At 36.9% G+C, this 27,026-nt stretch overlaps 1 protein-coding gene across 14 annotated transcripts in view; it reads right to left on the reverse strand.

Moving 5' to 3' along the window:
- The window catches only part of SRPK2 (SRSF protein kinase 2), a 231,135-nt gene that overhangs the window by 129,856 nt on the left and 74,253 nt on the right, over positions 1-27,026 (reverse strand). For 10 of the 14 annotated variants that reach the window (XM_053926867.1, XM_053926878.2, XM_045193752.3 and 7 more), the window contains one exon: positions 8,675-8,738. The exons of the other annotated variants lie outside the window; for them this stretch is intronic. In XM_053926867.1, coding sequence (XP_053782842.1) covers positions 8,675-8,738 — 64 coding nt within the window. The remainder of the gene's footprint in view (positions 1-8,674; positions 8,739-27,026) is intronic. 14 annotated transcript variants of the gene reach the window in all.

The following is a 27,026-nucleotide window of genomic DNA, read 5'->3' on the forward strand; positions in this document are numbered from 1 at the left end:
CATGCCACTGTTGATACATTGTGTTGGCCAAAAAGTTCGTTTGGTTTAAGTAAAGCTAAAAGACACATTTTCCATCTTCACTAATAACTTTATTGAACAACATGTTCACCATTTTGTTCTACTACCTTCTGCCATCTTTCAAGCAACCTCATACTTCCATCTTCTCAAAACTTTGTATCTTTTTAAGCAAAGAACTGTTCCAGGTACCTTTTGCAGTCTCCCAGGGAATTGAAATTTTTTCCATTAAGACAATTTTGTACACACTAAATTAAATGAAAATCCAAAGGTGTGGTGTCTGATAAATACAGTGTATTAATCAGAACTTCCCAGCCAAGCTGTAACAGTTTTTACCTGGTCATCAAAGAAACACGTGGTCTTCCATTATCCTGATGTAAGATTATGCGTTTTCTGTTGACTAATTCCAGACACTCTTCATCAGGTGCTGCTTTAAGGTGACCTAATTGGAAGCAGTACTTAGGAAGTAGTCATTTGGTTTTCCAGAAGGAGCTCATAATAGAGGACTCCCTCCAGTGCCACCACATACACAACGTCACCTTCTTTGGATGAAGACCAGCCTTTGGTTTGGTTGGTGGTGCTTCATTTCATTGCCCCACAATCTATTCCTTCCCACATTATTATAAAGTATTCACTTTTCATCATCCATCAGAATTTGTTAACAAAATGGAATGTTTTCCTTATGTTTAAGTAGAGAATCACATGTGGAAATACCACCAAGACTTTTTTCGCTTAATTTAGTGGAATCCAACATCAAAGCAATTAACATATCGAAGCTGGTGCAAATTATTTTCAATGTTTGATTTGGATATTTTGAGTATGTCAGCTATCTCCCCTGTGGTATAATGTTGGTTGTTCTCAATTAATGTCTCATTTGATCGCTATCAACTTCAACTGGTCTACCCGACCATGGAGCGTCGTCTAGTGAGAAATCTCCAGCACGAAACTTCACAAACCACTTTTGACACATTTCATCGGTCACAGCACCTTCTCATACACTACACAAATCGTTTTTTGCGTTTCAGTTGTGTGTTTACCTTTCTGGAAATAATAAAGCAAAATATAACGAAAATGTTGCATATTTTCTTCCATCTTAAATGTTAAATGGCTACACAAAAATTCACCAATTTTGATGATTTTTTTAAATGCATGCTGATATGAGAGCTGTCACAATACAATCTAAAAAAACTGTTTCAAATGAAGTTAAAGACAACTAAGTGTTTACTAGGGCCATCTTACAGGGGAAACCAAATGAACTTTTTGGCCAACCCAATACGAAATGATCTTAAGATGATACTTGGGGCCTGGTATTGAATTAAAATTAATTACATACTGAGAAAGTAACTCCTTTCCCAAGGTTCTTTTCAATCGGAGTATATCAAAGAACAAGTCTCACTTTGGTGATAACACATTTTTAAGCTCTTTTATGAGACTTGCCAGTTTAATTTCCCTTGTAAACAGAGGAGCATATGGCTCAAGCCTGAAGCCTTTATCAGACAACAGAATCTAGACAGGATTTAACAGTAATTCTTTCTGAAGGAAAATGATACTGACTCTTCAGTTCTGATAGGGATACAAATATTCATGGTTTAAAAAATAACTTTTAAAAGGCTTTATAGGAGGGATACTGGACTGGTTGCAGGGGGTGGTGTAGAATCACTTCATAAATTACATAAATGTCTAACCACTATACTGTGCTGTACACCTGAAACTAATATAACATTAAATGTCAACTGTAATTGGAAAAACTTAAGGCACTATAAAAGTCTGTGTTACATACACTTTACCACAATTAAAGGGAAATAAGAAAGCATGATGTTAAGTAAATTAACAGCATAGGGTGAAGTGCAGCCATGACAACTGCACCGGGGTAGTACGCTACATCCTGACATTTGGGAAATTCATGGCTACGGTGTGATACTACTAGTTTGGCAAAGAGACATAAAGTGTTCAAATTTACTTTAATTCCAGTGTACATTAAGACAATATATGTACATATAAATGTATATATATGTACATTGTACATAAAAACATATGCAATAATGAACTGTGCATTTTTATGATTACAGAAAAACCTAAAATTTGTTCCCTTAACCCGTTATAACAGTCAAATTAGCCTATGACTATAATTGACCACATCTGATTTTATATATAGACTACTTTTGACTATATATGGCTATAATTTATTAATCTATCAATACCATAAAAAGAAATGACTTCCTATACTGAAAAAGTTTTACCACAAAGTTCATAATTTGTAAGCTGCAAATTATTATATAAAATAAAAATATTTTGTGATAAAAGCACTTCTTTATTTAAGATCCCAAGTTGGGGCTAATAGTAAGTAAACCATTAAGTGAACCATACGTCATTGATACTCCTCACCATCAAACAGCAGCTGTAACAATGCTACAAAGGAGAGGTACATAGTTCTGTAAGGTCTTATAATAGGCATCATTTGACCTAGGCAGGGCTTCCTTGTGATGAGAGGGGTGTCAACAGCAAAAACAACAGGTAGGAGAAACAAGACCAACGTCAGAGGACTCTGAAACTGGGCTGGAGAGTTTGGATGCTCACTGGCACAGATATGGAGTTTACCTTTATGCCAAGAACAATGGGAAGACAGCCAAAGGGCTTCAAAGCAGAGTGACCTGTGCTCTGAAAGTTTGCTCTGGCTGTAATGTGGCAACTCGCCAAAGAAAACAGGACCAAAAATTAAATTGATAACAAAGAAAATAATTGAGAAACTCTTGCACCTAGACCAAATAAATAATGACCCACAGGAAGGAAACTCAAATAACTGTCCAGTTTTTTTAAAACTGAAATTAGAAGATAACACATTTTTATTTAGAGGCATGTGATATAAAAATTAATTTAGAGACTATAAACCATACAAAATTTAACACTTGGAACATGTCAAAAATGTCTTAATTTCCTGCTTAGACCTAAGGAGGCCTCCCTTCCTCCAGGGTTTTCAAGTAAAGAGGAGGAGCTCTTGAAGGGGTTGTCAAGGGTGGATGGCTGAGTACCAAGAACTGAGGCTCTGATTACTTACCCACTTCACAACCCAAGCATTTTTTATGTTTTACATGATAGTCCTCTAATAGGTTTAAATGAAGAAATAGTTATGCTATTGAAACAAATCAGAAAACCAGCATTAACACCTCAAGGCCTCAAGGACCCAGTTAAGAGATTAGAATCCTTAGTGGGAGAGTAGTGCCTCAGATGACTACACCCTGTGGTTCCTGTTTGGTCTAAGCTTCTAATTCTCATCTCCTTCATCGAAGTCAATACTCAGAAATAGTCCCCTATCTGCTTGAAATCCTCCTCAAAAAGGTTCCATCTCTGGCTCAACTGGCACACCCACCAGAATGCTGAGAGAGAGAAAGAAAAAAAGAGAGAGAGAATGGGGGTAAGGGAAAGGAAGAGAAAGAATACACAGGAGTGAGTTGACAAGGACCTGGAGCACAGCTGGTCAGAGTGTAGATTCGCACGTTCACTTTGGAAAACTGGCAACGTCCACTAAAGTTCAGCAACTGCACTCCTAGAACATACACAACACAAATGCACGCATAGGTCCATTCACCAAAATGTATACAAATGCTCACAGCAGTGCTATTTCTAATAGTCACAAACTGCAAACATTCCACGTGCTTATCAATAGTAGAATGGATAAAGTGAGATATATTCATACAGTAAATACAGTAATGAGATGCAATCAACTACAACTATACACAAAAACATGGATGAATCTCACATTGGTATCAGAGGGAGAAAACAGACCAATAGAGTATACAGAGTTTTTTATGTATATATAATGTTCAAAAACAGACACAACTCAAAAGTCATGTAGAAATAATCTCAATCTTTACCTTAATAATAAAACCCAAACTGAATCAAGACTTAATACTAAGAGCCCAAAACTTCTATAAGTAAGCCTAGCAGAAAACCTTAGTGACCTTGGGCTTGGCAAAGATTTCTTAGATACATATAAAATATAAACTGCTAAAGGAAAAAAATCAATAAATTGGATTTCGTAATCATCTATATGACCTGTGCACTTTCCCATATATATCTCCAATAAAAAATTACAAAAAATTAAATAAAAGCAAAAGAAAGCATAAGAATTGAGTGAAGGGAAGACAACACAATCAGCCACTGTCATCTCATCCCACCACTCAGGAAAAAATACACACCACTCAAATACACCCATCTACAAACAGAGACACAAAGCCCAGTGGCAGAGTGGGGGCGGGAAAGGAAAACAGTTCTCAGTGACTGTCTTGCCCTTTGAGCTGGCATGGCGTGAGGGTGGCGATGGGGGTGTGAGGAGGAGCACAATGGAGGATCTTCTGTAAAATTTGGCTCTCCTCCCATGACTACTTAGTTCACCAGACACATGGAGAAAATAAAAAACACCCTGTTCCTGCATTTCCACTGAATATCCTTTACTCCCTTCTCTCTTCACCTCCCATTCTTTTTTTTTTTCTCCTTCCTTTCTCCTTATTCTTTTAGGATTCTTTTTCCTGTCTGTAACCACGCATTATCATATGCCCTTTTTACTTTAAGAGTCTCCAAAATAAGAAAAGGAATTAAAATGCACATACAAAAATAGCACGGGTTCTTTACCTGTTTCGAATGTCCTTACACTGGGGGAGGGACAACATACAATCTCTATTACTTCACACCAATCCCATTTATACAGCACTGTTAAAATATAGGCCACAGCATAAATATTTTTATACTTTCTTCCTCTCTCCCTTTCTCCTGGAAACAGTACCTAGCAATTAGCCAATTCAAATATGTTCTAGCTATGTGAGATGCAAATTATCTGGGCTACTATTTCTTCTTTATTCCAGTATAAGGACCCTTTTAACACACCCCCCCCCCAAAAAAGTCAAAAACAAACACACACAACAAGAAATGATCCTTTTAGTTTCTGTTCCCTGAGAAAATGCAAACCTCGTAGGCACTGATATTTAGTTAGCTTTTGACTGATTATAAAGTCTATTAATTACAAAAACATCCATTTACATTTACACTGAACAACAGCAGGTTCCTGCAATGCTTTAATGTGAGTGTAGTCTCAGCTTCTCGGCCCCTCATCTCACAAACTGCTCAGCCCTTCCTGGAGTCGGTCTAGATGGGTTGGGATCATGGCTCTGTGTACTCTGGGCTCACCACTTGTACATTAAGAGTTACCCAATTTTGTTCAGGACTTAACTGGAGAAGTAGCTTTGACAGTTTGACAATACAGTTTGACAATAATTTTAGTACGTGCACTCAGGATCTTTCTGGGATGATTTGTCTGAGTCCTCCCAGCAGGCATTTCTAATGTGTGTCCTCTCTCCTCACTTGAAACTGGTATCTAAAAATGTTTAATAGATGACTACCATCTTTTTTATAGCTGTTATTGTTATTACTACTCCTCTAACTCCTCCTCCCCACAAATTTCCAAATCCCAGGAGTGTTCTAGATTGGAAAAGGCAAGAAACAAAAATCTGAAAACCTAGACTTTGCATCAAATACATATACACACTTTTTTTTTACATAAAATTCAGTAAATGAGGAAGTAAAACTGTGTCGTTCTGTTGCTAACACATTTAAGATAAATACATCCTTTCATTCAACAGGCACTCAAAAAAAATACTAGTAGTAATATTTATTCATAGAATATCTTGAAACAGGTAATATCTACCTCTTACCAGGCAATAACATACAAATCAGGCTTCATATTCCTAAAACTCATTCAATACTATTCTCTGTTCTTAATTTTAAAAATACATCAAGTTGACATTTTTATCTCTCTCCAAAATATAAAACACTCAAAAAAGTAATTTTTGTCACTCCACTGGTTTTCATCCTATGAGTCTGCCATTCTGAACAGAACAGCACTACCTCATGCCTCCCCTACAAAATGGCATTTGTTGGACCTCCACTCTTCTGTTAAAGGTGAATATGTAATTGCAAGTTTCACTGTGTATTGAGATCTGTTAGAGAACATTTCCTAATCTAGCCCCCTGCAAAAATCTCCAAAATTCCATTATCACATTACTTCAAATCATATTTGTATTTTTTTCAATGGAAGATAATTGAGTCTAAAAAAAGTTAGGTTTTTTGTTCTGCTTTTCCCATTTTACAAAATTGTCTGAAAAAATTCAATAAATACTAGCTGTCACAAGACTAGAAATTCCCGTGAAGGAATTCAGGTTATATACGAGAGATAAAAAAAATTATTCGGAACATATCACTGTTGTTACAAGTATCGTTTCTCCACTTGGTTCCCTGAAATATCAAAAGACCATTCTACACTGCAGTGAGCAAAATCAATTGAGGCAAATGATAACTTGGTTTCTTACAAACAAGTAGCTTTTCCCTCTTTAAAGAAGACTGGGTTTCTTCATCCTTCCCACCAATAAGGAGTAATGGAAATAGTGACCATCTGAAATTCCAAGTATCTTTAAGACTTAGGTCATGCCTCAAGCAACTAATTAAAAAAAAAAAAAAAAAAACTAGTCAAAGACTTTTAAAATTTAGGTAACTAGTGAATAAGGAATTAAAGAATGTGGTGATAATGCTACATGACACTACAAGCTATTAAATTCCTGGCAGGATATAGTGCTACTAGGCCATAAATTTCTTTCTAACTCTAATTCTTATTTTTCAAGATATTCCAAACAAATTTAAAAGACAACTGACTTGACTATTCATCACTGTATGACTTCAAAAAAAGGGAGGGGGGACTTCTATTTTCACTATATTAATAAAACAATCCCTATGTTTGCAAAGTGTTGGCTGACCCATAAACCACATATATCACTAAGTCAGCATATCTTAACTTCCAAATATATGCGTAAGATATTTGGAGTATCAAACAAGGCAAGAATAACAAACAAAACAAGCAAGCTCTGGTAAAATTGTATATAAAGTTGTTATAAGCATAACAGCTGATTTCTAAACTTTAAAACAGTGGCCACATGCATCCTCCCTTTTGATCAAATATACCCACAGGAGCTTAGGTAAAATTAATAATAATAACAATAAATAATTAAATAAATGTAATCACCAAAATATTTTAAGAATCTTTCCATAAAAGAATGTATTTTAACCATTAAACACCTCCCTCATTCCTAATTTCTCAATAATACGAGTCTATTCTGTTCAACTCTCAATTTATCAATAGAGAATTCACGCTACTCAAAAAAGCCAACATAATTACTGCTGTCATCCTATTAAGAATGCTCTTCCTAGACCATTCACTTTTTACACCACCACCCTCTCCCCTTCCCATCACCACCATTTTACTGGCAGAACATTCACAACGCTAAAGATTATTTTCATCTCAGCAAATAGAATGCTTAAGAACGAATGGTTAGCCACAAACCAGAAGACAGAGCTACATAAAAATAAACATTAATGTGCCTAAATTTTTCTCTTTTCAATCTCTGAAGAAAGCAGTAACATCATCCATATCTGTAATGCCCTGAGTTATAGCCAGGAGCCCCTCACGTAATTATACTAATAAATTGATTTAATGTCATCATTTTGTTATCAGATCGTGTCCTCCATACACTAGTGTACTTTAATTAAATCCCTTTAACCATGTTAGGTTCTTCACGTATTATTTCCCAGTGTTTTTCCTACATCATTCCTTACTACCAAATCATTTCTCCATCATGTTTTCCTAAATATTAAATCTATGAACAAAAAAGAGAACCCTGAAAACTAATCAAGGAAAAAATAAATCAACACACCTAAAATACAAAATACCAACATTACGTATAAACTATTACTAGGTTATCGACAGAAAGATAAGCACCAACTATATGTCCAAGAACCCCAATTTAAAACATTAGGTAGCATACAAAATTTTGGTAAACAGAAGTGAACACAATAATCACACAGCAAAATAGGCAACTATAGCCTCATTTCTGACCTGAGATAAAAATACCATTAATTCTATTTATTAAGTAAATTGCCACTTTAAGGAACTATCTCCTTACTGGTACAATCATTTGATTGACAGATAAAATAATTGCTTTAAAAATACTTGAGTCATTTTGTCCTTACCTGCAGGCATGAACCATTACTGCATGCAGTGACTGTTCCATTTCCTAGCACAGACTTGAAGAAGCATCATATCTCTCTTTCAGAATGTGACTAATCTGTGGGTTTGCAATTCCTAAGCTATTTACAAACGACACTCCCTTTCCACATAAGAAAATATTTATTACAACCAAAAGTCAAGTATTTTTAACCTAGATCTTACAAATAGTGTTGGTAATTTTGTGTAGCAACAATGTCAAAATACAGAGAGAAAATCTAATACTAGCATGTCCTTTAAAGAAGCAAGAGTTGTTTGTTTTTTAGCCAAGTAAATCATATTTTAAAGCCTTCAACAGCTGTCATATATCAACCAGCAGTCTGCTGTGTTATGGTGTGCATGCTGCAGCTGACTAAGCTTCACTATTTTTTTTTAAATCAATTACCCTTTGTAAAAGCAGAACAGCTTGCCCAAATACACATCTTCAATACAGCACAATGACCAGCATGCAGTACAATACATTATATAGCAAACTTGACAAGAGAAAAATATATCCTGGTTTGTTTCTTAGCAATGCTACACCATTAATTGTTCATGCAAGAGATGTAGCTGTACCTTTCTGAAGAGGACGACTTCTCAGAGTTAACTGACATCAGCAGCTCAATCTTCTGCTTGATTTCTGGAAAAATCAGAAAATATTCACAACCAAGATTGCCTGCCCTTGCTTTCAAGTCTTATATCAAGAGCTTTTTCTTCTCTAATCCCTTTTGTTCAAAATGAGGCCACAAGATTCGCAGTACTTCTGTTAGGACTGGGATTCAATGGTGCTATAAAGGGAAAAAGCTCCAGAGGCATCAGGCCTCGCTAAACTATGCACATGACTGTTTATGAAAGCAGGAAGTACCATCTCTTTTAAGCAGAGGGGTGTTTTTTTTTTTTTAAGGTAGAACAAGCCTCGCTCTACATGAAGATTTTAAATGCAGCAAATTAAAATATAAACAAGAACTGCTAATGACTAGATTCAACATACTAGATAATTTGAGACTCCTGGGTAATAAAGTTACAGGCTGTGATGAACAGATATGCAACCCTTAGTTACTTCTGTTTCACCAGCCCTGAAAAATATGGCTCAGTGAATCATTTTTGTCACTTAAGAATGAAATAGTAAACCAGACCCCCAATTTATAGATTAAAATTTAACGTTCATTATAATTTCCTGACTGTCTTTAATTAAAGATATGTTTATTATCCATTTCCTAACTCCTTTAGAGAAAGACTTGTATTTTACCTTAATTTTCCCCTCCTCCTTCGCATACAGCACAAGTGAACAGCAACACCCAGTTACCTAGCACATAATCTACTTCTCCTTTTAGGAAAGAACTGACAATGCCACCTCAAACAGCAATGTATGCACCAATTCAACTTCATTAAAAGATAATTGTTTCATACTGATTTGGAAAAACGGTAGCAGACGAAAAGGGAAGAAGAGGTAAAAATAACAGGGAGAAGAGGAAAAATAAGGAAAATAACTAATGATTAACCTAAAGCACATAATTTTACATGATAAAACTGGCATGGTCTTATTAGCCAGACTATTTCACAGGTAAATCTGTTTTCCTTTTTGTAACTGGGTTTTCCTATTCATAATTAAAAGCTCACATACCAAAAATAAAAGTATACTTCAATAATTTCAGGTTTTTTAAAGGGTAAAACAAATTTTAAGTTCTACAAGTCTTGAATAGAAAATAAAAGAATATGAGAAAATGTGATGAAAAAAGGAATAAATATTAGTAGCATAAGATACAATGGTCCTGTACAGGAATATCTTCTTCATGCTGTTACAAGAAAGACTTTTCCAAATTGCTTAAGCTTACAACTTCATCCAATGGGCATGATAAAACTGGTATGAATACCCAGAGGATAGAATCTACCACAGGTTATAGCCAAACCAGCTAACCCCTGGGGAGAGCACAGAGCACTGTGGTAAACTGAGATGATGATGATGAAACTTACCTTGAGAATTTTTACATGTATTACAAAGCCTGGCACCTACTACCATAGTGAACGCTCAGTAATGCCCCCCTGCCAGATTAAATAATGCCCCCCTGCCAGATTAAAAAGAGCCCAGTGTTTAAGAGATCACTTGGGCTCTGCCACCAAGTAGCCTCGGATTCAAAAGCAGGCACGTCCATCATCTTTGATTGCCACATGACCTTGAGGAAATTACTCAAACTCTCTAAGCCTTTATTTCAAAGGTGTCAAACTCCTTTCCACCGGGGGCCACATCAGCCTAACGGTTGCCTTCAAAGGGCCGAATGTAATTTCAACTCCTTAACAGTTATGAAGTAGTTACATTTATCAGTCCTAAAATTACATTCGGCCCTTTGAAGGCAACCGTTAGGCTGATGTGGCCTCTGGAGAAAAGGAGTTTGACATCCCTGCTCTATCTCCTCTTCTATGAAATGGGAATAATGGGCTGGCCAAAAAATTCATTTAGTTTTTCCATATGATGGCTCTAGTGGTGAATAGTTATCTTTAACTTCATTTGAAACAATTCTGTTAGATTGTATTGTGATAGCTGTCATATCAGTGTGCATTTAAAAAAGAAACATCAAAATTGATGAATTTTTGTGCAGCCATTTTAATACTGAAGATGGAAGAAAATACGCAACATTTTTGGCATATTATGCTTTATTATTTCAATACAGGTAAAAATACAACTGAAACGCAAAAAACGATTTGTGCAGTGTATGGGGGAGGTGCTGTGACTGATCAACCATGTGAAAAATGGTTTCCAAAGTTCTTGGCCAAATAATTCTTTGCTGCGGGGATGTCTTATGCATTGCAAGATGTTTAGCAGCACACCTGCCTCTACCCAATAGAAGCCAATAGTGGGACATAGCCAACGTATGCAAAATATCCAAATCAATTAAATTATTGGTAGAAACAAAAAATTTGCCTTTCATTTCTGGAAAAAACAACCACATGGACTTTTTGACCAACCCAGTCATTTCTATGTGAAGAGCTGTTGTGAATATAAAATAAAATAATCCATGAAAGTTGTATAGTCGCAAGCTTGGCACATAAGCTCTCTCTACCTGCTGGTAGGTAGCTCGTGCCTAGCAAAGGACAGTAATCCTAAATAAATATTTTCAAATGGGTTAACAAGGTATATATACTAGTTTTGTACCATTTTAAATAGCCTTTCCATAGTTTTAATCCACCCTCTCCCTCTTACTACTGGCCTCAGCAGGTACCTTTTTATCACTGGAGTGTTATTATATGTGGAAATTTACGTTTAACCCATGTCTCGGCCTCCCTATGTAGAGAATTTTTCCCAGTTAATCAACCAGCCACTTCAGACATGAGGTTACACTTGAATCTGTCTTCATCGCAGCAATTTTCCCCCGCAAAAGACAAAGGTTCACACTTCAGTGTATCTATATAAAAGCTGTGCACTGAAACTGAAAGACCCAAGATTAAACTAAACAGCTAGAATGAAGTTTATGCCCATCTTATAACATCAGGAAGGAAAGTTAAAGCTCTAAAGCATTTTATGTCTGGTGACTTTGGGATTTCCAGACCAAACAGTTTCAAATAATACATGAAAAGGTTTCTAACATTTTCACATTTTCTTCAAACCTTCAGATTTGTTTACAACTCCATAAGGACTGAAAGGTTCAAGAATGTTCACAAGTATTGTTACTATCATATCCTTTGAGCCCCAGCTTCCATCTATGCTACCATCTACTCAATACCTTATCAATACCATCCATGGGTCTGGTTACTCCCTACAGTCTTGAAGAACTCCAAAAGCCACGTCACTGAGTTTAATTCCACTACAATACCTGCCATATCCCTCAGGGGCTTTGATGCTCATGCTGATATGACTTCCGAAAACTCTTGACTAAGACCATGGCTTCCTCAATAATCTCCTCATAGTCTCCTGAACCTCTGATCACTTGAGTCATCTACTCCCATGACCACACTTAGTACGCTGCAAATATTTCCCCAAAATTAGTTGGTTGTTTTTCTACTTCATTCATAGTATCTGGGACCCTATACTTTATTTTTCTTCAATTAAGTCGACTAATCTTTTCCTTTATGAATTATGTCTTCCTGTTAAGCTGACTTTTCCCACACCAAAATTTTTTAATGTCATCCTATTTTCCTCTAATATGTTTTGTAATTTTATTTTGCATGTAAATCTTGTACTCTTCTAGAATTTATTTTGGTCTATGAATTGATGAAGACTTCCAGTGTGCTTTTAAAGGTCACATTTTAAAAACTTACACCTTACCCCACCCCCACCAATTCTCAATTACTCTTCACCATTCTTCAGTTCTTCCAGAGCAATAGTACTACAACCTTGTAAATACATATTTATTCAAACACCCACTTTCTCTATTTATACATTCAAGACAATGAGTACAAAAAAGACCACGCTTCCTTATTTCACAAAGAAAATAAGCAAGTAGCAATTTGAATAAACACACTTAAAAGTATGGTTAAATTTTGTGCTAATTTCTAAGAGCCATTATAAAACAACATAAGAGGGGTTTTTTTAATGCTTTTATATTTTTATGATTCTCCTAACTCTGGGTCCTTTCCTTGGGTCATCTCTTTTCACCCAGACCTTAAAATGTTGGTGATACTCGCATGACCCTCTTTTGACTCACTGACTCTTCTATCTACACCCTTGACATTCACCAACTGTAAGGCCATGGATGATGACCAACTCTGAATTTCTAGCCCAATACTCTCCTCTGCCAGAACTATATATCCTTCAACAACCCCATTACATATTTTCACCTAGATGGTCCCTATATGCTTCAAACACAATGTCTAAAACTAACCTTTATCAATTTCTATATCTAATGTCTCCTTTTACAGTCTCTATCTCAGAGAGCCTCATCTTTGCCCCTCCAAGCAGAAATTTTTGAGAGACACTAGACTAATACTCCTGTCTCATTTGGGATGTCATTACCACCATTCTCCTTTTTATTTTATTTTATGCTCTGGAAATGCTGAACTCTCTCCATGATTTCCCAAACACACCTTACTTTCTCGCACCACCAAGTCTCTTCTTACCCAGTTTGCTCTCCCTGGAATGCCACTGTCCAGTTTGTTTCCCTTGCACACCCAACTCAATTTTCTAATCTCAGACCAATCGTTATCTCCTCCCTGACACCTTCCCAGACATTATACAGTTCTCCACCTCTGTCCCTCTCTATACCATACACACTTGCATTACAGAATTACCAAAATATACTCATTACTTGTTTGACTCCATTGAGACGACAGCTTCCTTAAGGATAGGAAACTGAACCGTCACTCCAATTCACACTTACTTGTTGATACTTTCATGGTCATCTTAGCCTATTCTAGTCTAGCTAGTGTTAAAGTTACAACTAGTGAACTCAGTTTCCTTAAACCTACATCTCCAGATACAGTTAATCAGCGATTCAAACAACTATAGAGCTAGAAGGATATCCACCAAAACCTACATGAACATGAATTTATAAAGAAGAAATTTGAAGAAAAAAATGAACTGATGGCAATAACATTATCCTCTCCAAAAGATTACTGTCTCTTGAGGCCTAGAGCTAAATTTCCAAGGACCTAGCAACCCAAGCAGAACATTTCAGCCTTCTTTTAAATCAGTTTCTTAAATGCTATTTTCTCGTATCTCCAATCAATTAAAATCATCACAATTAGTTGGCTTTCTTAATTAAAATAACTGTTTGGTATGTAACATCATACCCTTCTCACTTACCACCTTATACACCAAGAAAGAAAAACCAATTCACCGGGATTTTCCCCAGTAATTCTCTTCTATCCAATCTACAGACCTTCATGATACTCTTATTCTCATTATACTCACTTTAAAAGATACTCAAATTCCTTGTAAAGATGAGTAGTTTAATTGTTCAGTTACAGCTTACTGTCTCTAACATTTCGCTTTCCACTCAGTCACATGACTTTGAAGAATCCTGGAACACTTAGGGTTATGAGTCCAGACCTGAGGCAATTGGTAAGAACCCGGACCAGGAAAAGGCAATTACCAGCAACTACTATCAAAACTAAGTCCAGTACGGAAGGTGCTTCCAAGACTCAGACAGCCTAAAAGAAAAACTGGCCCTGAATTCACCTAAAATCCTAAGACTAACAGCCTAAGACTAACACAGAGATGTTAGAGAGATGACACACTCCCATGTCCTTTAGATCACTAAACACCAAGCATGAGCTCACATAGTATCCTTACTTTCACAACGTGGAAATTAAGTAAGATAGTAACTGGGCAAATAGCTCTACCTAAATTTTTAGACTTGCATGCTTTTTGCCATGAATGCTATTCCAACAGATTTACTAAACTTCCTGTCATCCATCATATTTATTACATGATAATCCACAAATCTGATTTTTATTTTGGGTATATATGGAGGACTTTTTATTTACTTACTTATTATTTTATAGAGAAGTGAAGGGAGAAGGAGAGAAGGAGAAACATCAATGTGAGAAACATCTATCAGATGCCTCTTGTACACGCCCCCACTGGGGACCAAACCTGCAACCCAAGCACGTGCCCCGACTTGTCCTGACCAGGAATCAAACCAGCAACCTTTTGGTTTATGGGACTACGCTCCAACCAAGTGAGCCACTCCAGCCAAGGCTAAGAAGGACTTTTTAGAAATTACTGCCTATATATTAACATATTTGGAGGCATTTCAGGCTATAATATACAGGTATGTATGTGCTCAGGTTACCTCAAATTATAGGATAATACCACAAAAATAGAAAAATGCCTAAGAACCAGAATCTTGTTCAGAAGAAAGGGCAGCTCTTTAACCTCAGTTTTTGTTACCAAATGCTCAGAGCGACTGTTCTTCACCTTAACGCTTCGGCAGATCAACTGCTCTCTGATCCCAAGTCCTTTTCTCCAATCACCACCAACCGCTTCTCCTGTCTATTTCACAGGTTCAGGTTCTGCTGCCTCGGGATGCATACTTAGAGCTTTCTCTCTTGGTGTCTCCAATTTAAGCTTAGGAATATTTTTAAGGGGCTCCCCTTTAAATGCAAAACAGGGCCTACAGACAGTTCTCCGGCTCAGATGTCAATCCCTGACATTACCATCTGAGATCAAGTAGTCCAATACGGAACATGGAGATTCTGGGTCAAATTCAAAAAACTGACACATAAGAGACTCTCCATAAAGCGTCAGGAGTAAAAGCAAGCTCTCTGAAACATCTATGAATATCAACGCCCTGAAGATCAGTCGAGCCTAAAAAGGAGTTCTTGTTACTCTAGCATTCATTATTCAAGTCTTCTCTATTATGAGATCACGCCGAAAAGTAAAAATTGTGCAAATAAGAGTAATCATTAGTGAACAAAAACCTGTCCCTGCTTATCAGCAGGTTCTATTCCCCCCATCAGATGCCTTCTCTGTCAATCTCTCACTGACAGTCATACAATCCAACAACTCAAACAAAATGCAAATCCAGAGCCAAGTGAAAACAAAAATTCTGCAACGAAAGACGTAACAGTTGACAGAGTTGACAGAAGATACTTAAGAAAAGTTAGAAGCCCAAGGAAACCTACCAACAAATGAAGATATAAAAGGAGTTAAGAAGATTAGGAACTAATGACAAAAATTAATGAGAATAGTATTACTGTAAGTGTCTCAAGAATGATAATTATTTGATTATCAAAGACTAACAGGGATAAAAAAATGTAACACTCTTAAATAGTCTGCAAAAATATCCTTCATTTTAATTGCAATATTACTTAAAAGCTACCCAATCATATTATATAAAACTTAGTATGAAAAAGGTATGATAAAACTTAGTATGAAAAAGGTATGCCAAAAACAATCAAGACAATACATTCTTTGTTCATTCTAAAACTCAGTACATATTTTTCAATTACAACATAAGCTAATCTTACTTCAGGTTTTGATTTTATATTCCAAAACAAAAACCTCAATTTCACCCCCTCTTCCTTAAAAGTAGTCGTTCCCAGTATCAAATTATCTATGCCATAATTCCTAAACAGAATTTCTTACGTTCCTGAATATGGTACAGGGCCAGGCAACCACAAAGTTCACTACAAACTCTACACTGAGGCAGAGGTGGGGTGGGGACTGAAGGAGGAGGAGAAGGTAATAGGCTGGTGACGTTTCTGGTCTAGAGATTTCAATCAAGGTAGCTGCTGCTGCCACTTATCAAACACTTCATTTACTAGAGGAAATTTTTTTCCTTCTGTCACCTTTGAAACTATTATTCTGAGTGCAATTTATAATCCAAACCAAATATTAGGGTTTTTTTTAAAGGTCTGGTATTGATTTCCAAATTATAGCAAGAAAAGTGGCTCAATACCCTCAAATTGTGATTCCCATCCTCACCCACCCCATGGAAGCCAGCAAGCAAGAAGGCAGAGAAAAGAAGAGACAGTTGCTTGGACCCAAGACCCCAGATTACCCATCTTCACACCATATGGAGCACGATAAAACTTTCTAGTTCAGCTTACAGTATGTTCCCATTGTTTTGTAATTTTGATTTTTAAAAAATTTCAGGAACAACTAAATACAAAAATGCATTCAACTATAAAAATATGAGTGTTTAAATAATTTCCTAATTTTTTTAGCCTCACATCTCTGCCCTCGATTACCAATGAAATGTAATGAAATTAATCCCTGAAAACTGTCTACAGGTTTCTTACCACAGCAGAATATCATTAATAGTTAATCCAGCCACTAAACAGAACAAAGGCACTCTTACCCTGACTCTGCTAGGGAGACAGAAGAAACACAAGTTCTTAGATAACTGAGCTGTTGTTACACTCAGAGTGAGATCCAATGCTCTGTTCATCGTGAGGCCAAGTTTTAAAGCTACCTCTGTTTTATACTTACAAAATAAATATCACTTGTGTATTTTCTGAAACAATACACAAATTTTAGAAATTACATCACAGAACACTCAGAAGTTTTTATAACTAATTTAATAATTAGTTATAACTTTTCATAATAGATATTAAAATGCAACTGAAACACTTGGTTCTCTAATATTGTAACTTAAATTTCATAACTTAAGGCACTTTAATTTCACTTAATTTTGTCATATAAAAAAAGGCTGTGAGTTCACCAACGCAATGGATGCCTGCTTTCCGACTCCTTTAGTAAAGCCAAGGCCCACCACTCAACCATCCTGAAAAGAAACTTCAGTATGTTAAGAGGTGGAAAAATTATTGTGCAAGGCTTATTTACACATGTAAGAAAACAATTCATATCAAAATATGTGGGTATAAGGAGGAATTAGTGTACCTAACTCCCAATCCACATTAGCTTTCAAACTTAAGAACTGAATAACAATAAAAATTTTAAAAAAGAAAAAAAAAACTTAAGAACTGAAATTAATGTGATATAATTCAATTTTTCCACCCTCCTACATTCCTTCAGTACCAACAGGTGATATCTAAGCTGGGGAAGAGTGTGTCACAAAAATATGTAAGACAAAACTCCTTCCCTCAGAGAGCCCACAGTCTAATATTTAACATTTAGCCTGAACCATCTGAACCATCTGTGGAGTTCATTTAATTCTCACAATTGGAAAAAATAGGTATTTAATTTCTATTTTACATGTGCAGAAACTGAAGCTTTGAAAATTTAAGAAATTGGCTCCAGGTTCCAGAGCTAAACAATTCCATTTAGAACTGAATAAAAAGTAAATGAATATAATACTTAAGAAGAATAAATTTAACCAAGGAGGTGAGAGACTTGTACACAGAAAGCTACAAAATATTATTCAGAGAAATTAAAGACCTAAATAAAGAGAAAGACGTCTATATTTACGGAGTGGAAGACTTACTATAATTAAGATGGCAATACTCCCACAAATTGATCTGTAGATTCATACAATCTGTATCAAAATTCCAACTGCCTTTTTTGCAGAAATAGGCAAGCTGATCCTAAATTCATTATGAAAATGCAAAGAACCCTGAAGAGCCAAAACAATCTAGAAAAAAAAAAAAGAACAGAGTTGGAGGACTCACATCTCAGTTTCAAAACTTCTACAAAGCTATAGTAATCAAAACAGTGTAGAACTGGCCTAAGGACAGACAGACACACAGATCAACGGAATAGAATTAGAGTCCATACAAAAAACCCTCACATTGCAAGCAACTGATTTTCAACAAGAGGGCCAAAGCCATTCAATGACCAAAGAGTCTTTTCAAAAGACAGTAATAAATAACTATATAGTCATTTGGAAACAAATAAAGCTGAACTCCTACCCCACACTATAAACAAAAATTAACTCAAAATGGATCAAAGACCTAAATATAAAGGTTAAAACTATAAAAAATAACATTTAAAAAACCTCTTAAAAGGAAATACAGTTATAAACTTCGTGATTTTGGGTTAGGCTACAAAATCTTAAATATAACACCAAAAGCACAAGGAACAAAAGAACAGATAAATTGAGCATCTTAAGAATTTAAAACTTTGGGGCATCAAAATATACTATCAAGAAAAAAGATAGAGCTTCCGGCCAAGATGGAGGCGTAGGTAGACACACTGTGCCTCCTCCAACAACCAAAAGAAGAACAACAACAATTTGAAAACAAAAAACAACCAGAACTGACAGAAAATCGAACTGTATGGAAGCCCGACAACCAAGGAGATAAAGAAGAAACATTAATCCAGACCAGTAGGAGGGGCGGAGACGGGCAGCTGGGGCAGACAGGACTTGCAGCAAGGCAGCGGCTGGCGGACCCAGTGAGGTGGCAGATTGTGGAACGCAGCAGGCCAGGCTGCAGCTAGCAGACCCCACACGGTGGTGGCTGGCAGACCCAGAGGACCCACATTCACACGTAGATAAACTGGGAGGAACGGAGGGAGAGCAAAGCAGATCCCGCAACCCAGGGCTCCAGCTCAGGGAAATAAAGCCTCAAACCTCTGATTGAAAACACCAGTGGGGGTTGAGGCGGCAGCAGGAGAAACTCCCAGCCTCACAGGAGAGTTCGCTGAAGAGACCCACAGGGACCTAGAGCGTGCACAGGCCCACCCACTCGGGAATCAGCACCAGAGGAGCCCAATTTGATTGTGGGTGGCAGAGGGAGTGACTGAAATCCGGCAGAGAGTGGAGCAAGTGTCATTGCTCCCTCTCGCCCCCTCCCCCATGTACAGCATCACAGTGCAGTGACCAGCAGACCAGCATCACCCCGCCCCAGTGAACACCTAAGGCTCCGCCCCTTTACATAACAGGCGTTCCTAGAAAAAAAAAAAAATGGCCCAAATGAAAGAACAGATCAAAGCTCCAGAAAAAATACAACTAAGCAAGGAAGAGATAGCCAACCTATCGGATGCACAGTTCAAAACACTGGTAATCAGGATGCTCACAGAATTGGTTGAATTTGGTTGCAAATTAGATGAAAATATGAAGGCTATGCTGAGAGAACCAAAGGAAAATGTACAGGGAACCTACAATGATGGGAAGGAAACTGGGACTCAAATCAACAGTGTGGACCACAAGGAAGAAAGAAACATCCAACCAGAAAAGAAGGAAGAAACAAGAATTCAAAAAAATGAGGAGAAGCTTAGGAACCTCCAGGACATCTTGAAACGTTCTAACATCCGAATTACATGAGTGCCAGAAGGAGAAGAGGAAGAACAAAAGATTGAAAACTTATTTGAACAAATAATGAAGGAGAACTTCCCCAGTTTGGCAAAGGAAATAGACTTCCAGGAAGTCCAGGAAGCTCAGAGAGTCCCAAAGAAGCTGGACCCAAGGAGGAACACACCAAGGCACATCATAATTACATTACCCAAGATGAAAGATAAGGAGAGAATCTTAGAAGCAGCAAGAGAAAAGGACACAGTTTCCTACAAAGGAGTTCCCATAAGGCTGTCAGCTGATTTCTCAAAAGAGACCTTACAGGCAAGAAGGGGCTGGAAAGAAGTATTCCAAGTCATGAAAGGCAAGGGCCTACATCCAAGATTGCTCTATCCAGCAAAGCTTTCATTTAGAATGGAAGGGCAGATAAAGTGCTTCTCAGATAAGGTCAAGTTAAAGGAGTTCATCATCACCAAGCCCTTATTATAGGAAATGTTAAAGGGATTTATCTAAGAAAAAGAAGATAAAAAATAGGAACAGTAAAAATGACAGCAAACTCACAGTTATTAACAACCACACCTAAAACAAGAACAAAAGCAAACTAAGCAAACAACTAGAACAGGAATGGAACCACAGAAATGGAGCTCACATGGAGGGTTATCAACAGGGGAGTGGGAGGGGGAGAGAAGGGGAAAAGGTACAGAGAATAAGTAGCCTAAATGGTAGGTAGAAAATAGACAGGGGGAGGGTAAGAATAGTATAGGAGATGTAGAAGCCAAAGAACTTATATGTATGACCCATGGACATGAACTATAGAGGGGAATGTGGGAGGGAGGGAGGCAGGATGGAGTGGAGTGAAGGGGTGGACATGGGACAACTGTAATAGCATAATCAATAAATATCCTAAAAAAAAGAAAAAAGATAATTCACAAAATGAGAGAAAATATATTTGCAATTCATGTGTCTGATAAAAGACTAGCATCCAGAGTATATAAAGAACTCCTACAACTCAACAATTTAAAAACCCAAAAATCCAATTTAAAGATGGGCAAAGGATTTAAGTAGATATTTCTCCAAGAAATACAAATGACCCTGACAAGTATGAAGCTCAGCGGGTTAGATGTCATCCTGCAAAACGAAAGGTCACTGGTTTGATTCCTGGTCAGGGCGTGTGCCTGGGTTGTGGACCAGGTGCCCAGCTGGGGCGCATGTGAGAGATAACAGATGGATGTTTCTCTCTCACATCGATGTTTCTCTCCCACCTTTCCCTTCTCTCTAATAAATAAATAAAATCTTTAAAAAAATACAAATGGCCATGAAAAGACATTTATGCACATGAAATGATAATCAACGTTATTTGTCATTATGGAACTGCAAATCAAAACGACAATGAAATACCACTTTATACCTACCAGGATGGGTACAATCATAAAGGTATTAACGGGTGTTGACAAGGATATATAAGATTGTGAACCTTTATGCGTTGCTGGTGAGAATGTCAAATGGAACTGCTGCTTCAGAAAACAGTCTGGCAGTTCTTTAAAAAGTTAAACAAAGTTACCCTATGACCTAAGAATTCCACTCCTTGGTATATACCCAAGATAAATGAAAACATATGTTCATACTGTTCACACAAAATCTTGTACACAAATGTTCATAATAGTGTTATTCATATCAACCAATAAGTAGAAACCACCCGTATGCCCATCAACTGATGAACAGAAAAACAAAATGCAGTGTTTCCAATTCATAAAAAGAATGGAATACTGACATACACTGCCCCATGAATGAATCTTGAAAACACTATGGAGAGTGAAACAAGCCAGACACAAAATACACACTGTATGATTCCTTTTATATGAAATGTCCACAACAGTAAAATTTAGAGAGACAGAAGTTAAATCCAGGGCTGAGAGAAGGAAAAACAGGAGTGTCTGCTAACACACACTTGTTTCCTTTTGTGGGGATGAAAATGTTCAGGGATTAGATGATGATGATGTTTTTACATTACAAATATGCTAAAAGCCATGAGTTGTGCACTGTAAAACAGTTAAAAAGGTGACTTATGTGAATTTTATTTCAGTGTTTAAAAATAGACTCCAGAGCTAGTAAGGGACTAAGCTGGGATGAGAACCCAGGCAGTCTAGCTTCCAAAACCTAGCTCCATACCTGTGCTGCAAAGCCTGCAAGGAAGAAGTGACCAGTCCACAGGGGAAAGGGAATAGTCAGAGAAAGCATTTTTGGCTTTGTTAAAAAGGTTAGGAAGACTTTGACAAGTAAAGAAATGCCCACTCCAAACAGGAAAAAGGCACAAGCTACAGAGAACCCTATCATGTGGGCCAGCCAAGTTGTTGTGATGACTGGTGGGAGTGAGGTAGGTACTAACAGGAAATGAAGCCAGAGATACCAGCAGGGGGGCCTGTTCCTAGAGCATCTTCATGCCATACAAGTAAGTCCTGGTTTTACCTACAGTAGATATATAACAAACTACACAGCCTAAGCTAAAATAAGAGATTCAGCAGGTGAATGCAATTTAGAATTTTTTAAATGTTAGGTCATGCTGAGGAGAAAATATTAAACTTCATGGAACTATTTATAAGGTTCATCAATTCTCCATAATTCATTTTGTCTGTACACACACATAGTATCCCCTCAGGAAGTTTTGCCAATTTTCACTTTTCTTATTTATAAATCCTAAAATTCTCACCTCAAGCATCAGTCATCCCTGATTTCTATAAAAAATCTCTAACAGCAGCAAGCAGTAGTAAAGTCTACTTTCAAGGCTTTGTTGCTTTACAAAACGTCATCAAGTACCATAATCACTCTGGCAAAACAGACTGAGGCTACTTTATTCTTATCTTGCTGTCTGTGAGATTTCCCACTAATTATACAAACATGAAATCTGAGCTGGTTCTCCATTTTAATATGCAACAATCAAAAATAAATGATAATAATGTGCAACAATCAACATACAGATCCTTAAACCTACCAAGAACATCTTAGCTGTCTTTGTTATATCCAGGTGACCTTGAATCAGTATTCCAGAGTACAAATTCTTTATCCATATCAACTTTAGCCATGTATTGAGTTGCTGGTTTCTGGTCACTTATAAATATTTTAAGCATGAAATAATGCCTAAGTATTAAGACATTGGGAATAATTGTATCTCTATTTGTAATGAACAGAAACAATTAACAAAAGCTAACATTCCATACCAATTACAATGTGTGAGGCACTCTTCTATTTGCTTTATATATAATAACTCTCTCAATACTCCCATGTCCCTATAAGATAAATACTATCATTACCCCCATTTTCCAGATAGGAAAACTGAGGCACAGAAAGGTTAAACAGCTTGGTTCATAAAACTAGTATGGTAAAGAAGAATCTGAACCCAGGCGACCTATGCATAGGATCTGGGCCTTCAACCACTATGCTCTATGTGTGCCTGATTTAGAATATCCTTAAATGTTTCCGTAATAAAAAAAAACCTTAAACATCCATGTATATTAATATTTATGAAAATTACAACACAATCCTACAAAATCACTCCTAGTCAGACTTTGTGTTTATAATCTTACTGTACCCTCCCCCTAAAAGTAATCTCTTTCTTCTCTCTCTTAATCTTAAAACGACACCTTACTACACATATATACACTTACTAAGTACTTGGAGGGATCAAAAGTCACTAACTTACATTAAGCATCTAGAGAAAATCAAATTATTCTGCTATATTTGACTACATTTTTTATAGGGTAAGTTAGGTACTGAATTGATACCTAAGAAAGTCTCAGAGTATACATCTTATATTTAATTTTCATCTTCCTACCAAAGGCCATTTATACGGATTCCCAGACGTAGTAAATCACTCTCTCGAGGTGGTAACATCTAAAAAGTCCTAGAGGTAATTCTGATGTACAAGTTGGGGTTGAAAATCACTGTTCGTACTTGGACTCTGTCCTCCCTGTATAACTAAAATGACAACATTACAAACACATAATTCATTTCATAAGCATAATTAATTAGCCAATCATGCCAAACAATATTCTATTCATCGACCTCAATATAGGGAGTGCTTAAATAGTTACAAGCCAGTAATTCCACTTTTTCCAAATCTAAGCTAGAAAAACATTCACCTGTGTCCTAGGAGAATCACACAAAGATGTTGTTCATAATGTTGTATGCAACAGCAAATAATGGATAACAACGCAATTGTTAAATCACCCATGGTAATTCGTAATACACAGCATTTGAAAAGAATGAGTCAGGTCTACCTACATGTTCTAAATAATCTCCAAAACTAATAAAAAAACCGCAGCTTGCATAAATCCACACAATATGCTACTTTTGTTACAGACACAGATTTTCATAGGTGCACTTACACACATATACATATGCACATAAGTAAAAAATAAAGTTGGACAATAATATATTCCAAAATGATTGGACAGAGGTTTTCCATATGTCTAGAGATAGGATGCAGAATGAAGAATGCTAGTCAGGGGGAATTTTACCTTTATCTGCAGTTAAATTTTTTATAGGTATTATTTGTGTAATTAAAATAATTTTAATTAAAGTAATTAAATAAGGTATTACCAAAGGATACTCCATTTAAAACAAATCCCTTTCGTGGTTACACAGCTTTCAAATGGACACTCTGCAGAAAGACTACCATCACACCGTTATAAAAAGCCTCCAAAATGCCAATTTTCACTTTCACATAAAATTCACAGTTTAATCAAGGTCAAAGCAATGTTCTGTTGGAATTCTGAGAGTGTTATACTGAAGAAGAAGGAAAAAAGAGCTAAGTTCTTCTGCCACTGTTCTATCATAAGAAAGGGAGTTTCATAGAGGTTGTACAATTGGCTTTTAAAACTAGCTTTAAAAACTAAATTCAGTCTGTCCCTTCTAATTATAGCATAAACAGGCTCTTAAAACAAAATAAAATAGCTGAAATAAAATGGAGAACTTAAAAAAACCTACATGTATTAATTTAGCAGCCAAAAATGATTGAGTCTCAAATAATAGATGGACTATGCTTAAGAAAGATAAGCAAATGCTGTAGAATCAGGGAATCCCATAGATGGAGCTTAATATAAAAACTACATTTTGTAAGTAGAGCCATCAGAATATTAGGGTTCTTTTGTCAGACATGCAAAGACAAAAGATGTGTGCTCAGGAAGCTAGTGTCGAATGCCAGGGCGACTGCATAGCAAGAACTTCCCACCACAGAACCACAGCAGTAAAGAGGTAAGTATAAAATGGCTCAAGAAATCAGAGTTTTCAGAAATTACAGTCTTGCTTTAAGAACAGAACAAAACAAAACAAAACAAAACAAAAAAACCCTTGCCTGGCCAGGGTGGCTCAGCCGGTTAGAGCACAGTCCTGGAAACCAACAGGTTCCAGGTTCGATCCCCAGTTAGGGTACATAACTTGGTTGTTTGGTCCCCAGCTGGGACATGCACAGGAGGCAACCAGTTGGTGTTTCTCTCCCCCTGATTCCTCTCTCTCTGTCCCCCACACCTCATCTCTCTCTAAAAGCACTGAAAAAATGCCCTCAGGTAAGGATAAGATAAAATTAAATTTAAATTAAAATAAAAACTTCCTTCCAGTATTATCATTATCTATTTTAATAACAAATTTGTTCAATTTATACTAGCCTTTAACTCATCTCAAGTACCTTTTTTTTCCTAAAGCCTGTCTAAAATTTGGGCTGAGACAAGAAGAAAATAGTAGGAGAGAAAAGGGAGAGGGATGTTATTTAGACTGATATTCTATTTCTTCAGTTAGAGAGTGGGTATCCAGGTGCCTGTTTTATTATTCTTTAAACTTACATCCATATTTCATATTTTAAACCAGAAGAATAATTAAAAGACATCCCAAGGGCAAACATGAAATACTATTTATGCTAAAATGATTGCCTCGTCACCTGGTTTTTCCAACGCTCTCACAACATGGTCTCTTCTTTATTTCCTCCTTTGAAATACAGGTAAACCTCAGCTACCAGGGCCTGAAGGAATGAGTGTTTCTGGACAGCCATGTGTTCATTATAGTTGAAAGATTACTCATCCCAAGCCATTCTCGAATGAACCATTCATGTTTGATTAGAAAATAACATAAGCATAGTAAGAGTTTCTTGGCTACCTCAAAGCCTTTCATCATAGGCACGACCTCGATTTTCCCGGGGTCTCTGAACAGTAGCTGAAGGTTTGCTTCTGTGCCAAGGGCTGCAGATTCGGACAGTGCTTTCTGCTTGGTACTGCTTTTCTGTTTTGGCCCTTAGTCGGCCATATGTGTCTGTATGTGTGCCACCTAACCGGCTCATTCTAACCTGCTGAAGAAACTGTGAGTAGTTTCCTACACTGCACATAAAGTTTTCCTCACACCATAACAGTTGAATGCTTGAGTCTTACATCAAGGCTCATTTGTAAAGAGATCTAGTCTTTTGAGGGTCCCATTGCCACAGTACATTTGCTTCTATCATCTGCTTTACTCTTTCCCAAGTGATAAGCTCTATAACTGCAGCTTCCACATGAATATAAACGTATGCCAGGCTTCTCTGTGTGATACTGGCAACAACAACCCCTGCTTTGTATTACGACAACAACTCTTGAATTTGGCAAGGATTACGTATCTTCACCTTCATAAAAATACTGTGAGGTAGATACAAAATATGAGCTCTCCTTTACAGATGAGTAAAGAGGGGGAAAGCCTAGAAGGAAAGTAGTATGTTTAAAGCCATCCAGCCATTAAGTAGCAGACAAAGAACTTGGCTCCAGGTCTAAACTCTAAAGGCAATGCTATTAACAAACTGACATAATCTCTTAGTTTCAGAATCCAAATTCCTGAGGCAGGGGTTGCCATTATTCCAATTCATCCCCGCTAGCCAGACTGTGCTCTCCACAGGACACAGGACCCCCCGTAGCTGCCCGCACTGGCGCCAGGGTGCACACCTAATTCAATCCCTCCGGTGACCGCCCACACGACAGAGCCACATTCAAAAAGGGCTGCCAGTGGGCACTTCCAGTCTACATCCCCTCCCGTGTGCCCCTTATTTCTAACTGCCAGGGGGGTTAGAAGAGTGTGTGACATAAATGAGGCATAATCCCTAAAATTCATTGAAAGGAAAAATTCCAATTTGAGCAAGAGTTTTTCACCAAGCCCACAATACCCACTGCAAATTTGTTTGGCTCTACTCATTATTTGAATTTTTCTACTCAAAATGTTACCTACAGTTTATCAGCACTATATTTGGAGTAGTGTGAATTAAATTAAAAATCCTGTCACAAAGTTCCTGTAGTCTTCTCATCACAGATTATATTAAAAAGCAATTCATAAGTGACATATTTCTTCCCCTA

The sequence above is a fragment of the Desmodus rotundus genome, chromosome 6, assembly GCF_022682495.2.
Source record: "Desmodus rotundus isolate HL8 chromosome 6, HLdesRot8A.1, whole genome shotgun sequence".
Classification (NCBI taxonomy): domain Eukaryota; kingdom Metazoa; phylum Chordata; class Mammalia; order Chiroptera; family Phyllostomidae; genus Desmodus; species Desmodus rotundus.